The 16,116-nt window shown below is 39.3% G+C and overlaps 1 protein-coding gene across 2 annotated transcripts in view; it reads right to left on the bottom strand.

Annotated features, from left to right (window-relative positions):
- plxna1a (plexin A1a) overlaps positions 1-16,116 on the bottom strand; it is a 203,048-nt gene that overhangs the window by 52,225 nt on the left and 134,707 nt on the right. For both annotated transcript variants that reach the window (XM_081387663.1, XM_081387664.1), the window contains exons 10-11: positions 15,750-15,950; positions 2,305-2,401 (exon numbers count right to left, since the gene is read on the bottom strand). In XM_081387663.1, coding sequence (XP_081243789.1) covers positions 2,305-2,401; positions 15,750-15,950 — 298 coding nt within the window. The remainder of the gene's footprint in view (positions 1-2,304; positions 2,402-15,749; positions 15,951-16,116) is intronic.

Genomic DNA, 16,116 nt, shown 5'->3' with positions numbered 1-16,116 from the left:
TGCCATTTGAACAAGAAAAAATGTAGGGCGGGACTTGATTTTGTCCAACTGGAATTGATTGAATGATTGGATGGTTGTGTTTTGCTATTGGTGGATCTCATGTGAGTGACAGGTTGTCCCGCCCTCGACTCGAGCCTCTAAACACATTATCACAATAGAGTTGTCGCTACAAGAAGGAGGAGGAGTTATTTTGATTAAAGATTACAAGGGCATGTTAATTAAAAAAAAAATATAACAATAATGTGCACTGATAAATCATTTATAATTATAAATACTCCATAAACAAACAAGAATGGTCAATTTTGAATTCATGGTGACTTTAAAATGAGAGCACAAACACATTCTGCAATATTTTTTATCTAAAATGTTCAAATAGTTCCGTTTAAATGTCAACAGACAGGAAGAGAGATTAAAAATTGGATGATTTATGAAACAAAGGTATCACCTCTGCTACCGCTAGCAATTAGTGAATTACAGATGTTAAATTCCCATTGTAAAGAGAAAGATGGCAGATTTTTCATGGATCCCTGGAGCTTCATGGGACTGGGTGAATGTTCTGTTTGCCTGGGTGTCTTAGACTGCCGCCGGACTTCAAAGGCGACAGCGTATCCATCCGTCTCAGCCTCATGCTAATCTGATTAGCCACGGCTAAGCTTAAAAGTAGCGCTGCGCTAATTAAACTGAACCAAATGAATGATTTAATTACATTAACATTTCCACTTTACAGCAGGGCAAAGCTGGGGTTTTTCTCTGGCAGCGTGGTGAAGATGGATACATTTATTGTGCTATAAAGACAGCGCTGAGAGAGAGAGAGAGAGAGAGAGAGAGAGAGAGAGAGAGAGAGAGAGAGAGAGAGAGAGATAGAGAAACAGCACAAAAAGATCTCAACATCCCAAAAACAAGAGTTTAAGACTAGTTAGAGAATATACACTGAATTTGTTTTCATACATAAATTTAGCAATTTAGTGAGATTTATGCTTTAAACAAGGAAACAAAATGTCAATGTGGTTAAAAACTAAATTCAAGATGTTTTTCTTTGCATATATTTTCTTTTAATAGTTTATACAATGTTTATTCAAGCAAATTTATCTTGTTTTACGGATGAAGAAATATTTGTCTGAAAAAAACAAAAAACAAATACAAATTAATGAATTGTAAATAAATATTAATGTTGAAAACAGTTTTGCTGCTTAATATTTTTTTTTTTGACAGATATAGTTTTTCCAGATTTATTGATAATACAAAGCTCAAAAGAACAGCATTTTTTTTATATATATATATATATATATAAATCTTTTGTAACTGTATAAAAGTCTGTCACGTTTGATCACTTTAATGCAGGGTTCCTCAAACTCGGTCCTGGAGGGCCGCTGTCCTGCAGAGTTTAGCTCCAACACTGATCAAACACACCTGAGCAAGCTAATCAACGTCTTCAGGATCACTAGAAACTCACAGCTAAGTGTGTTTGATCAGGGTTGGAGCTAAACTCTGCAGGACAGTGGCCCTCCAGGACTGAGTTTGAGGAACCCTGCTTTAATGCGTCCTTACTGACCCCAAACTATTGAACAGTAGAGTATAGACAAGTAATCATAAAATGAAATGACATTTATGAATCAATTTACTTGTACTCCACCCAACCTAAGTGAAGCATTCATCAATTCTACCTTTTGAAACCGACCATATGAAGGCATCTTAGTAGACAGGATGTTACACAAACATTGGATCTGGGTCCGTCTTAATGCCTTCCTATCTCTGTGTACAATAGCATTTTTCAGATTTTGTTGACAGCGAAGAGATGGGAAAAAGAAGAACGGAAAAGCGCGGCACTCGTTACCATCACTCAAGGTGCCGAGAGCTACATTTGGCCCAGGTGTGGCGATCTATTGGATGGCCCTCCAGAGTCACCATTCACTCAGCGCTCTAAATAGCTGCTTACCAGCCTGACACTTGAAATATTAGCAGCAAATGGACCTGGACTCGACCCAAATGACCAAAGCGCTCATTTTGAGGTATATGAGGAGTCAGGCTGAGCCATCGAGACGGGGATGTCAACCCATAACCACACTTTCTCGACTGACACCCTTTTCATTCTTTCTGAATGAGGGTTTCACACGGTTTCTCATTGTTTAGCGGCGGCGAGCTACAGTCACAGCTCAGGAAGGACCAGATAAGCTGTATGGAGAGCAGTGAGGCCTGACATGCAGCCAAGCATAAAACGGCCCTAATTCATCTGCACAGAGGGGTGGATAATACAAAAAGTGTGACTATAGAGAAACGGATGTGTCAGACTGAGGCTAGGTTTACCTTGGATATGGTAGGGGTTGTCAATGACGAAATCTCCATTCCACACAACTGATAGGTCCACCGGCAGGTCACTGATGTCATTTCCTTCATAGTCGTACTGCAGAGAGAGAAAGTAAAACGAAAGATAGATTTGACTCCATGCTATTTATCACACTTGGTAATAGATGTTTGTATTATACCAGCCTCCATCAACTAAAATTCCTGTCATCGATTAAAGCAATGGATCACAAAAAGGTTATGTTTTACATGGGTGTAGCAATCATCATGTGGAAAATATGGGTTTTGAACTGCTTATCACCATAATTTTCTGTCTCTAAAGTGTGGCTAATCCACCAAAAAGGCACCAAAAAAACTATTAAATGACACATTGAACAACATTTTCAGATCTGATCCAACAACAAGAAAATAGACACACACAAAAAAAAAAACCTGTTGGAAATCAGGCTCTTCACATTACTCGATCCCATTACCCTCACTTCTCACTATTACTTCCTGTCCACTATCTATTGTCTTTCCATCTACCAAAAAGACACATTGTGCTGTAGTGTTTATGTGGGAAATACGTTTTTAAACCTGACTTTTTTCCCCTTTATTTTTTGCCATAATTTCATGTCCACTCTCTACTAAACAGACTTGCTGGACACAGTCAACTGTAGTGTTTATGCAGAAAACGAGAGCTTGAATTTAGCTTGCAACATTTTTCAATTACGATTTCCTCCACTTCTCACTATCTTTTCCTGTTCTTGTGTTGATAAAATCTGCTAAAAAGACAACAACAACAAACTAAAAAATGCCATTGCACTATGGTGCTTAATATGCAGGAAATACAGTTTTGAATCTGACCTTTATTTCTGAACCAATTATTAATAATTTCCTGTTTTCTAAAGGATAAAAAGGATAAAAAGACTCAAAATAACAAAAAAAAAAATGCTGTCACCATTCAGCTGTGGTGTTCATGTAGAAAATTGGAGTTTGAATCTGGCTCACAACTAACTTCCTGCTCTCTCTCCAATTAATAAAAAGACAAAAATGGCCAAAATATCAATACTGCTGAACACATTCAAGCTCAGGAAATGAGAATTTGAATCTGGCTCGCAACATTTTTTGATTCCCATAACCCACGCAGCTCAACCCTTTGTGCAGCACATCAGTGTTTTACTGCACTGATCCTGACATGCAACTGGAGGCCGCCGGGATGAAGAGTGTTTAGAAAAACGCATGCAAACCGTGTTCCGGTGCACAGCTCAAACTCAGCCCTGCTGAAATGGCAGCGAATGAATGAAACATGCCGGCTTATCTCGCTCCATGTAAATCTTGCCATTTAAAAGTGTAGCCTTGAGAGAGAGAGAGAGCGAGAAAGAGAGTGAGACGGATAAAACGGAGAGAGCAACGGAGTGAGACGGACAGCGAAGGAGAGACAAGTCAGGATTCTCATCACGCAATTGTGAGACTGTCAGATCAATATGGGGGGAGGTGAAAACACTCCACCCTGACAGCAGCCTCCTCTCTACGGCTACTCTCATTCACACACACACTCCTTACAAGCACTGATAAACAGCAGGAGACATTCAGCACACTTACAGGCGAGCTTCTAGTATCAGAAACCGTCTCTTCAAGCAAAGCTACTGACTCAGAACCAGCGCGCAGAGAGAAATGCGATTTGTCTGTGCGCACCCTGGCCGTTTCTGGATGAGCTGAGGGGAGACGGAAACGGGGCGGAATAGAATGTGGGCATGTGGGAGCGCTCAAAAAAATCTAAATTACAGAGCGGAAGCCATTAATTTACACATGAAACAAGTGGCGGAGTTTAGGCGTGAAGCGTGTTGCTGGGACTTAAGTGAAATTGGCATTTCCAATTTGCTTTCTGACACATCTCATTTGGCTTCAACTGTCTCCAACATACACACACGTGTGCACACACGCACACACAATAGTTGACCATTGAGACTTGAACATACAAAATACATGTCAAGCCAGTTTTGCAGTGCATTTCAAGTGTGTTTGTATGTAACATCAAAACAGTTTTTGTGCAGAAACCGTTTAAAAACGGCAACCGCTCGTTGTGTGTATTAAAGGAATTGTTCACACAAAATCACTCTCATGGCATTCCAATCCTGAATACCCTTGTTTTTAATCAATTTACAAAAAAAAAAAGGGAAAAAAAGGAGAATTATGATTTAGAATGTACTCCTTTTCCTTGCAAAGAATGGGGGGACTGGACCTTTAACCCCTTACCAGACCTACCTAAAATAAAAAGGTTGCTGCTCGTAAGTCATTCTGAATAGACACATAACCAAAAAAAGGGCTCATAACACATATTTTAGCTGTTTTACACTCTTAAAACCAGAAGCGATGCGATTAGATTTCAGCGACAAGCAATTTGTCTGTCCAATCCAGTTGCGACGTGACTATGAGACATGACCAAATCAATCAAAGACCACAGCCAATCAGAAGAACGTGTGGGCGGAGTCTCTCTGCAAGCACACTGCACTCACAACGAAAAGGATAAGTACATAAGTAAACTTTAATAAACAATATTACACCATTTGAACAGGATTAAAAAAACATACTGAGTGAGTGAAACAGTCTTTGTCATAGACACTTGTTTGTTCACTTTAGTTCTGAGGTGATTTATCCATTGTCACTTTCAGTATTACTACAAAAGTCACACAAAATGATATGCAATGTGATTGTTTCCAAAGAAAGAAAATGCACTAGACCATATATCTTATTTGTTATCTTTCAAAATGAAGGAAATGATCTGTCAATGTTTATAAAATGTAGCGCAACAAAACAAACGTTAAAGCGAAGACTAACAAGTATGGTGAGCATAGGACCGGTTTTGTTCACATTGCACATAAATCAGTTTTTTTTTTTTTTTTTTTTTTTTTAAATCTGATCTTTATGACTTTACCCGTCTGTCATGCTGCAAGTGATGAAATCAGGTCCGTTTGTTCTGACAGTGCAGTCAATATCCGGTATATCCACATCGGTTGCTGCAGTACTGATTTAAGTGTCAGCGCGACAGCGAGAGTCTTACTTCTACTATAACTGAGTAGCTGTCACTTTGGAAAGCAAGGACGGAAAACTGAAAATTGCCTTTGCTCACGTCCATCATGACATCTCACCATGATGAACTCCCGAAGAGCATCAGACGGATTACAGCATTATTGACACATTCATGCAAACACCGCCTCTTAAACCACTCATGTTCACTCATTCACCATTTAATAGATTAATAATGTCGCATCTGAACATACACTAATGTTTAAACGTTTGGGGTTGGTGTGTTTTTTTATAAATGATTTTGGAAATATGTATTTTATGCTCACCAAGACTGCATATACATGTATTTGATCAAAAATACATTAAAAACAGAAATATTATTACAATTTAAAATAATTGTTTTTTATTTTAAAATATTTTAAAATGTAATAATGTCAAAGCTAAATTTTCAGCATTATTTTAGCATCATTACTTCAGTGTCACATGAACCTTCAGAAATAATTCTAATATGCTGATTTGCTGCTCAAGAAACATTGTGAATGTTAAAAACTGTTGTGCTGCTTAATATTTTTGAGTAATGAGTCATGATAAAAAAAATGTTCAGGATTCTTTGATGAATAGAACGTATAAAAAACAGCATTTATTTGAAATAGAAAATAAAGATGTAGAAATAGAAATCATTTGTAATAATATAAATGTCTTTACTGTCACTTTTGATAATTTGAATGCATTCTTGCTAAATAAAAGTATTTCTATGTAAAAAAAAAAAATACTGACCCCAAACCTTTGAACGGAAGTGCAATTGAAACTGAAATCATTTTTTAATCAGATTTTAAATCCCATATGAATGTGATCAGATTTAATGTGGCTGGATCAGATTACAAACAACTACTGTAAACCGATCTGGTTTTAATCTGATTTCAAACTATATAAATAAATGTGAACAGTTTTTAAAAATAAGAATTGCCGTGGTTAGTTACAAACATCTAAATGGAATTGAGTCGGACACGGCAAAATATAAATAAATAAATCAGATGTTTGCTGCCTGTCTGAACAAAGCCAAAGAGTCAGTTGACGACTCTTTGAAAGGCACAAGGTCAAGGGTAAACCGCTAAACACCCTCGAGTCACGAGGCCTTTCTTTTGACAACTAATCATTGGCAGCTTCTTTCAAAGCTCCAATTTGATCAAACACATCCTCCACGCAGACCGCAGATGACCTCCACGCTTACAAACACACATTCTTCCCTAAGCAGACATGTGAACCCTCACACTCCTCCTGCCTACGTCTCCTCACCAGCGTCCCAGCTCCATTAAACTTTAAAGAGCTCCAGCTGTCCTCCCACACATACGTCGCGTCTTTACAACGGCCGTCGCTGTTCTCCGAGGGCCGTCCGAAAACACAGCTATGATTTATTCATATCATCATTAACATGCCTTTGACATTACACTACGCTCTCACCTCAGTCAAACAATCGGCATATTCGATGCTAATCGTCGCGGTAACATCATGCGACTGGGGTCACGTGACTTCTGGTGACCACAAAATGGCTGGAAACAACTAAATGGTGCATTGTTCTTTACAAAAAGGTCACACGCAGCATTTATGGAAAAGGTGGAGGAAAACAACGGCCTCTGTTTGGTGAAAGAGGGCAGCGTGAGAGGAGCTCGGGGAGGAGCTCGGCGTCTACTTGAGACTGGATGAATAATAACGCTCATTATTCAGCCCGTGGTCATCATGGAGACATGGCGGAGAGTAATTAATTGCTTGTGCAAGTGTGAGTTCCCATGAGGCCGATGGAGGCCTCCAACACAAGGTGAGGAGAAACACGCACATGACCCAATTAAGAATAACCATGATCCGGCAACTTATTCCATACGCGCCAAACCTCACACACACAGGTCTTTAAAAAAAAAAAAAGCCCCTCAGGTGCTGAGCTGACATGGCAAGTGTTGATAAATGTCAATGTCTCCTAGACTGTGACTTACTCTATACATTCTTGTCTTTGTGATCACTACACCCACACCATGCCATGGTTATGATGTGTTTTCGGAATAAAAAATGTGCTAGAAATCTCAAAATAAAATATGCTGGTCACATTTCACCTCAGAAAAAGAGAATGAATGAATGAATTTAAGCCTGTAACCTATAAAAGTCTATATTCTGCACAGTGACATTTTCATGACAATTACATACATTCTTCTCCAAGACTCATTACCATAATGCGCCTGGACATTTTATAAAAAAATAAATAAAAAAAATTCATAATATTCTTATTGGTGATACGACTTCATGTGGCGCTGCTCAGACTGAGCAGTGAGATTTTCTGCTCGCAATCGGGGGCGGAATTGAAAACGGAGACGTCAAGTCGGACACTTTTGCTGTGTTTAGACCCACATAAAGTGGGTCTATATATTTTTTTATCAGTGTCTCTTTTCCGATAAGCATGGCACAATTTAACATTATGGTTACATGAAAAGAGATTTTACTGTTATAAAAACATTTGTGACAGTCAAGACGATCTGCTGAAGTTCAAACAGCATCAGAATGGGGAAGAAAGGTGTTATAAGTGACTGAACATGGCATGGTTGTTAGTGCTGGACAGGCGGGTCTGAGTTTTTCAGAAACTGCTGATCTACTGGGATTTTCACACACAACCATCTCTAGGGTTTAAATAGGAGAAAATATCCAGAGAGCAGCAGTTCTGTGGGCGAAAATGTCTCATTGATGCCAGAGTTCAGAGGAGAATGACCAGACTGGTCTGAGCTGATAGAAAGGCAACAGTAACTCAAATTAGCACTCGTTACAACCGAGGTGTGCAGAAGCGCATCTCTGAATGCACAACACTTCACCTTGAAGCAGAGGAGCTACAGCAGCAGAAGACACACCGGGTGGCACTCAGATAAGAACAGGAAACTGAGGTTACAATTCACACAGACTTACCAAAAATGGGAAAATAAAGGATTGGAAAAAATGTTGCCTGGTCTGATAAGTCTCGATTTCTGCTGCGACATTCAGATGGTAGGGTCAGAATTTGGCGTAAACAACATGAAAGCATGGCTCCATCCTGCCTTGTATCAAGGGTTCAGGCTGCTGGTGGTGTAATGGTGTGGAGGATATTTTCTTGGCACACTTTGGGTACCAATTGAGCATCGTTTAAACTCCAAATCCTACCTGAGTATTGTTGCTGATCATGTCCATCGCTTTATGACCACAGCGTACCCATCCTCTGATGGCTACTAGCAGCAGGATAACGCACCATATCAAAAAGCCCAAATCATCTCAAACTGGTTTCTTGAACATGACAATGAGTTCACTATACTCAAATGACCTCCTCGGTCACCAGATCTCAATCCAACAGAGCACTTTTAGTATGTGATGGAATGGGAGATTCACATCACAGATATGCAGCCGACAAACTGCTTTCAAGCTGATTTTTCCTTTTCATTTTGATGTAATATATGACCAGGATGAACATAATAAGTGTCAAGCGATAAAAGTTTGCTTCAAGTAAATCTGATTGTTCTTTACATGACAGAACATTTTATCAATCACTCTCATGCAATTTCAGCAGCATCTTTTTTTAAGGCATTTTGCCACTTATCAGACAGTCATCTTTGTAAAAGGCAAGGGAAAAAAAATACCACCTCAAAAAGTACTTCAAATAAAAAAATTGCTCGTACAAGAGTGAAAGTAAAACAACTTTGCAGAAGACAGGCTGGAACTACGCACTGACCTTAAAAGAGAATAAGAAAGCATTAAACTAACTTCTGAACATGATAAAAGACAACAAGAACTCCACTTATTATGACTCCAGTTATAGTACCTGAAATTTGTAAGCAGTTGTGCATGCACAATAGTCTGAGAATAGAGTAACATATGAGTTGTATAGGTCCTCTTTCTTTCTCTCTCCACCTGCATGCCCAAAATGCATAATTACCCTCACAGGGGAAAATGAATGGAGGCCAGAAATAGAGACACACACTGGGCATCTCCCCAGCCTGCGCCCGTCCTCTGCTGGCAAGCCCATTGATCAGGGGGATGGAGGGAAGGAGGGAGCGTACGGATACGTGCGGGTGAGGCAGGAGATTCCGGGTCCGTGGGGCTGGAAAGTGCCGATGTTAACAAAAAAGACCAGCTGCTGGAATGTGAGGAGGGAGGGAAGAAAAAACGCCGCCTTTTGTGTGGGTCAGTCTTATATAATTAGTCATTTTTGATAGCATACCTGTGCGCCTGGGTAAAAATAACACATCAGCACATCGGGAGGGGTTTTGAACACGCGTGCGCACGCACACACTCACACACACATACACAAACCTTACACAAACATGCAACATTCAATCTACTATTTTGGTCCTATATTACGGCATGCCATTGTTAATTGTCAAGAAAGTCAAAAAGGCAGTTATAAATATAATCATAAATATTTTTTGTATATTACTCTTTATGCCATAAGGAGAAATGTCTTATTGATTGCATAATACTTTTTATGTTTAAGAAATTCCACAGATTGTGCGGGAAAAGTTACGTATGTAAATGTAATACTTATTGTTAGTGGTTTGTTGAAATCACTAATTTCAAGTACTAGTGATACTTGACTAATTTTGAAGAAGAAGAAAAAAAGAAGCTTTGATTATGTATTTGTAGCTCATTATGCAGAGTTGTTTTATTGGTGCAACTGCTGTGTCGTTTTTTTGCGACGAGAGTCATTTTGTCAAGTGCTGTAGCTCTTGAATTCGGCTCTGAGCTCGTGGTGAATCTTCTTCCTAGCAGGAGCTCGGCTCCACAGGAGCGTGTGACACACTCTTAACCCCACTGTGGGAAGCAACTGAGACTCCTCCAGCTATTCACCTCTCCCTCTCGCCCCAACATACGAAAGCTGCTTCCCGCTCCCTTCCTCAAAAATGATGACCCTTCTCCTCCCGAGCTCATTTTCCCTCCTTCCTTCCTATCTTTTTTTTCCTCCCTCAAAGTGTTTGGGGAGGAACTGGTGTGTTGAGTCTGAAGCAAAGCTTCTCTCTGCTGCACGGCTGCAATTCATCATCATGTTATCTATGACGGCTTTTAATTGGATCCTATCAAGCTCTCCCGATAGTCTTCATTTTGCTGTAGACGGCATAGAGGAGATTCTGGAAGAGATTTTTCTTCCCTTTCCCCCCTCTATGCCTTTCCATCATTGTGTTTTCTCTGTCAGTCTCTCGTTCTCTCTCTCCGGTCATTTATCTGAGCTGAAGGTAATGTTGTAAAGCAGAGTCTGATACCATCAGCCTGTTCTGTTCATCTCCTGGGTCCTGAGCTGTGGCGCTCAGAGAGAGGGCTCTGTAGAGGAGAGCGACTTTAGGTCTCTTGTCTTGTCTTTTATACACCCATCTTCACTCCTTCATTTGATTTCCTCTCTTTTACATCTTTTCCACCAAACTTGTGCTGGTGCCAGAGCACAGTCTGTGAGCCGTCTTGCGTTTACACCGACTTAACTGACTACACATCCCTCTCACAAACATGCATATTGGTCTTTGTTTATGAGTCTAAAAGGGTTACCCAAAAAACATCATGTTGCCATGTTTTAACCCTCATGTTAGGGCTGGGTGATATATCCCATGACATTGTTAGGCGCATCTCGTCAGTAAAGCCGGTACCTTGATTAGTAGTAAATCGCCATCACCTGCTTTCAGATGGAGCGGCATTTACAACACAGAGCCGTAGTTAACTGACAAGCTGAGCCATATTGCATTAATTATCGCAGGCGATACGTCGGCGATAATTAACGCGATATGGCAATTTATTCGTATTGCATATTTATTCGTATATGTATTTACTCATGATACATATATCATTGCAATTCATCAGGATAACATATTTGTATCCAAATTAATTCATTAAAACTGTGGGGAAAAGTGAACCTGCTGCATCAGTTTCAATCCCTCTTATGCATTTGGCATCACTTTTGTCCAGTACTGCATCTCTTCAGACACACACTTTGAGAAAATGCATCTGCAGACAACTGGATAAGAACAAACCAAACAGAGTTTGAAAATCAGATAATAAGTTCTTCCTCCTTCAGTATCAACCTGCTAATGTCACTGATGTTCTTCCTTCTCAGCACATCTCATCCTAAGCTGTATATCCTTTGTTTACTCAATCGACTGAGTCAGGACTGCCCGCTTCCCTCAGCGTCCCAACACTCCGTCATGCTTTATTAACCCGTCTCTCCATTGTCTTAAGCAGAGAGACAAAGGATCGAATTGATCAATCTCAGGCAAACACAATCAGCTCCCCCTCCCTAATCATACAACGCCAGCCATCTGCCCAGTGTGAGCCTGGGATTCCACCTGGCAGCTGTTGCCTCCAATCTACCTGGCACGAGATTGACCTCAAACGACCAGCGCTGAGGAACGCTGCTTGCAATATCATTCTGTAAGTCACGATAAAAGTGACCAATTACACATCCAGCGCTTATCTTGTACATCCATTTTTATGCCATTTCTGTGATGCATTCTGCATTGTTGTTGCCAGTTCTGTCGAATCTGTCACCATGATAATATTATCTACAGTAGATAGCTAGCATAGCTGAGGTTTTGTCAAGTTTGCACACAAAATCACTTGAAAGCATCATTAAGAATGTAAAATAGTTTTGTAAATAAAACTATTATTTGAACCAAATGTGGTGTCATGGTAGCGATATGCAATTTTTTAAATATTATTTTCATTTAAATTCAAATTGGTATTGACAAGAGTTTATCCCTGCAACATACAGTGGTCCCAAATATTATTATTAAATCTTAAAAAATGCCTGAATGTCAATGGATTGGAAAATAATATTGAAGAAAGGCAGTACAACCACATTATTTTATGCAAAACATCTCCCAAAAATGTGTTTTCAGTTATAAAACAATAGTGTTCAACAATCATTTTGCTATCAATCTTGAACCTGAAAATTACTTCATGAACTGACAAAAAATAAATAAATTAAATCACCATTTTGTTCAAATTACTTTTAAAAATGGCTCAAAAAGTAAATACAGTTCAAAGAAAAACTTTAGATCAATTTTGTTATCTAATGTATTGACATTCAGATAATTCTAAGTGTGTCTTCAATGTTCAAACTCTTTTTGAAGTAATTTAAAGTAGCAACTCAGAACTTTAATGTTAGCAAAAAGTAACCAGATTATTGTTGTTACTCACAACACTGCCGCTGGGACCTTAAAATGGTATTTCTCAGAAACAGCAGTGTTATGGCAAAGCAAACAGTTCAAATCCCTTTGAATTCAACAAAACCGTTAGTCAGAGTTATAATTAATCATTCAGATGGGAAATTTTTCTGTGGACTGAATGAAAAGAACTGCAGGGGCTTTTGGTGGGTGATTCATATCCGACCTGCCGTCTGGCACCTCAGCCAAACTGTTTTAATACAGAAGTACTTGGAATTTTCCGGGACCGATTCAGACCGAAGCCTATTGACGAACAGTCATTTAATCTGTAAGGAGTGACTCTGTGAATGTTTAAAACAATAGTGACTCTTGATCTATGCCAAAGCCTGTCATTCTTAACATGCTCCTACTTCTGGTAATGGAACTCTCACGCAGGGCTACACAGCACTCATGCTAAAATCACTGCAAGCTAAGTAACTGATAATTGCTGGCATTTAATGGTGTAATTGCAGTGGGATCTTAACACGGCTGTAATTGCGGCTCTCATTAGGAGTGACAGGCTGTCTGGATACCCAGCAGCACAGAACCAGTCCCGGCCTGGTTCCGTCACAGGCGTAAACCGCAGATGACCAAAGCAAAGCAAGGGACCTAATCTTAGAGTTTCAGCTGAGATAGAGATGACCTACGGTTATCCATGATTGTTCAAGAACAACACATCATAGAATCATACTGATTTTGAGAAGTATTTCATAAATTAACATGTTACTTTTAGTATTTTAACCACAACATCTGAGTTTCAAATAAGTTAAAACAACTTTCTAATTGATTCTTTGGAGAACAAAAGGGAACATTTTTAAGACTGCTCTTTTCCATGCAATTATGGGGGCTTAAAAAGCACCATAAAAGTGGTTCAAAGGATTTCAAATGCTCCATATTAAGTTTTCTGACGTCATGTGAGGAAGAGAGCAAACTTTAAGGAATGGAGAAACAAGAAACTGCTCTAACTCTAATCATGTTTACAAGAGACGTGGCAATGTCCAATTGAATCAATGCATGAATGAATCATTGTTTGAGTTGGATCTTATCAATGAATCAGTTTCACTGAAGCATTCTGATATGGCTCTCGAGTTCAACTTAATGATTCAATCATCTGGTTACAGTGAAAACCAACTAAAATTTCAGTCTTATCATTCCACAAAGCTATCTTCAGAAGACATATAGCAAAGGATTCATATGGACCACCTTATGAAACTCAAAAGCTCCAGTTCCCATTCAACGTAAATGCATGGAAGTGAGTGACTACGGAAATTCTCATTTTGTGTTCCAGAGAGGAAAGAATGACATGAGGGCTAGTAAATAATGACAGTTTTTAATTTTAAGTGAGCTAAACATTTGAGAATCTCATTCAGAAATGCACCTGTAACGCTTCCACCCTTCCTTGCAAAATTCGAAGAGAACGGGTCGCTTATCAGCCGGCAGTTTTTGGCTCTCGTTGACTGTTAAAGTTAACATCACTCTGGCTGATGCCTCCAGCTGGCGGAGACAGAGGAATAGCTTCTCGTCAGCGACGCGCCAATCGCTGTTGATTTGAAACGGCTGCGACAGCAAACAGTCGATAAAGTCTTTAGCGAGACAGCTCTGTGCAAACTCTTAGCCGTGTAATTAGCTCCCCCTCAGTAACACCGGGAATCTCAACACAAAAGAGAAAGAGGCCGCGTCCTATAACGGCCATCAATAAGGCATGGTGAGGAGTGTCACGGTGCCATCAAATACCCAAGCTTCCTCTCTCTGCCACTAATGACTGCCTTTGCAAAGCAGTCTGTTAAAACGATAACAAGTGGCACGTGTTTCATCAGGCCCTAATGGTCCACCAGTGCCTGCCCAGTGCCTGATGGGATTTTTGACAGGCCGACAAAATGTTGACAGGCCAGAAGGTAATGAGGGGGAAGGCTTGTGTCAGCAGTGCTGTAAGAAAATGGCCGGCTATTTGGACTAGCGTTTCTCTACCAATAATGACTTTTAAACAACTCGCAGAGATGTGAGGATTTAAGCGAGTCACGGCTTGTCAGAATGACTTTCGGTCCATTTGCCTGCGGTGCAGGTCCACTGGCCCGTGTGAGCATAAAATACACACAACACTCTCTACAGTAAGTTTGGCTAGAAATTCTTTCCAATGGAAAGAAATATCCCCAATGGGATCCCATTAGCATCTCAATTGTTTCTCCTAGACAGCAATGCAATCAAATGAAGAGTAAATTAAAGCGGTTAAATTAAAGTCTCCTATGCCAGTGCTCATATGTGTCTCTTTTCCTAAATGCTGCAAGTAAAAGTAAAAGTCAGAAATCTTAATATGAACTCAAACATTTATCTTCAAATTCACAGAACATAATAATTCTATGATATATCTACCTACTCATCCATCCATCCATCCATCCATCCATCCATCCATCTGAATTCTATGTTGTGTGACTAAAGATAAATGTTTGAGTTCATATTGAGATTGAATTAAATCCTATGATATAATATAATTCAATGTTGAGTGAATTTTAGGAGAAATATTTAAAGAATAAAAAGTTTGGGGTCAAAACTGTTGCTGCTTAATATTTTAGTAGCTGCTTAATGTTTTTATGACAATTCTTTTTATGAATAAAAAAGGTTAAACAATAGCATTTATTTGAAATAAAAACTTTTTTTTCAATTGTGACCCTGGACCACAAAACCAGTCACATGGGTCCATTTTTTGAAACTGAGATTTGTACATCACCTGAAAGCTGAATAAATAACCTTCCCGTTGATGTATGGTTTGTTAGGATAATATTTGGTCGAGATGCAACTATTTGAAAATCTGGAATCTGAGGGTGCAAAAAAATCTTAACATCGAGAAAATTGCCTTTAAAGTTGTCCATTTATGTTCGCGATTTTGCTGCATTCACTCACAAAAATAAATGTTTTATATATTTACGGTAGGAAATATTTTCATGGAACATGATATTTACTTAATATCCTAATGATTTTTGGCATAAAAGAAAAATCGACAATTTTGACCCATACAAATGTATATCCGTGCGACTTATGACTCTTTTTGTGATCCAGGGTTACAATTTAATACACCCTTGATGAATAAGAGTTATTTCTTTACAAAAATCTTACTGACTCCAAACAGTTTAACAGTAATGTAAATAGTTACAGCTAATTACTCCATTATATCTCCTGAGCTATGCAAAAACAAGGGCTTCCTTACTGAACAAAATAAAACTACCCAAAACAATAACCAACAAGCATTTATCTTACCATGGTCTTCTGACACTGTATGCTGGTGCTGTTGAAGCGCAGTGCAGTTACACTGTACTCTTTCCCCTGGATATAGAAGATACACTCGTAGTTCCTCTGGCCAGACTGGGGCTGTGGAAGGTTCCGGGCCAGCAGGGTGATGGGCTTCATGACACCAACGGGGATGTAGATTTGAGTGGACGGCAGGATCTGGGGACACTCCTGCGAAATGAAAAAAGAGGATAGTCTTCAGAAAATGCTCTTTTTTATATGTTGTAAATCAAATGTGAGTGAACTCTATGATATTAAAGGATTTATTTACACACATTTTATCATCTGTGAGACGAAAATCATACACATGTTCGCTTTGAGGGTTTATTCATGTTTG

Source organism: Scardinius erythrophthalmus, assembly GCF_964197995.2.
Source record: "Scardinius erythrophthalmus genome assembly, chromosome: 15".
Classification (NCBI taxonomy): domain Eukaryota; kingdom Metazoa; phylum Chordata; class Actinopteri; order Cypriniformes; family Leuciscidae; genus Scardinius; species Scardinius erythrophthalmus.
The sequence above is the reverse complement of the archived record's forward strand: the minus strand, read 5'-3'. Positions and strand labels throughout refer to the sequence as shown.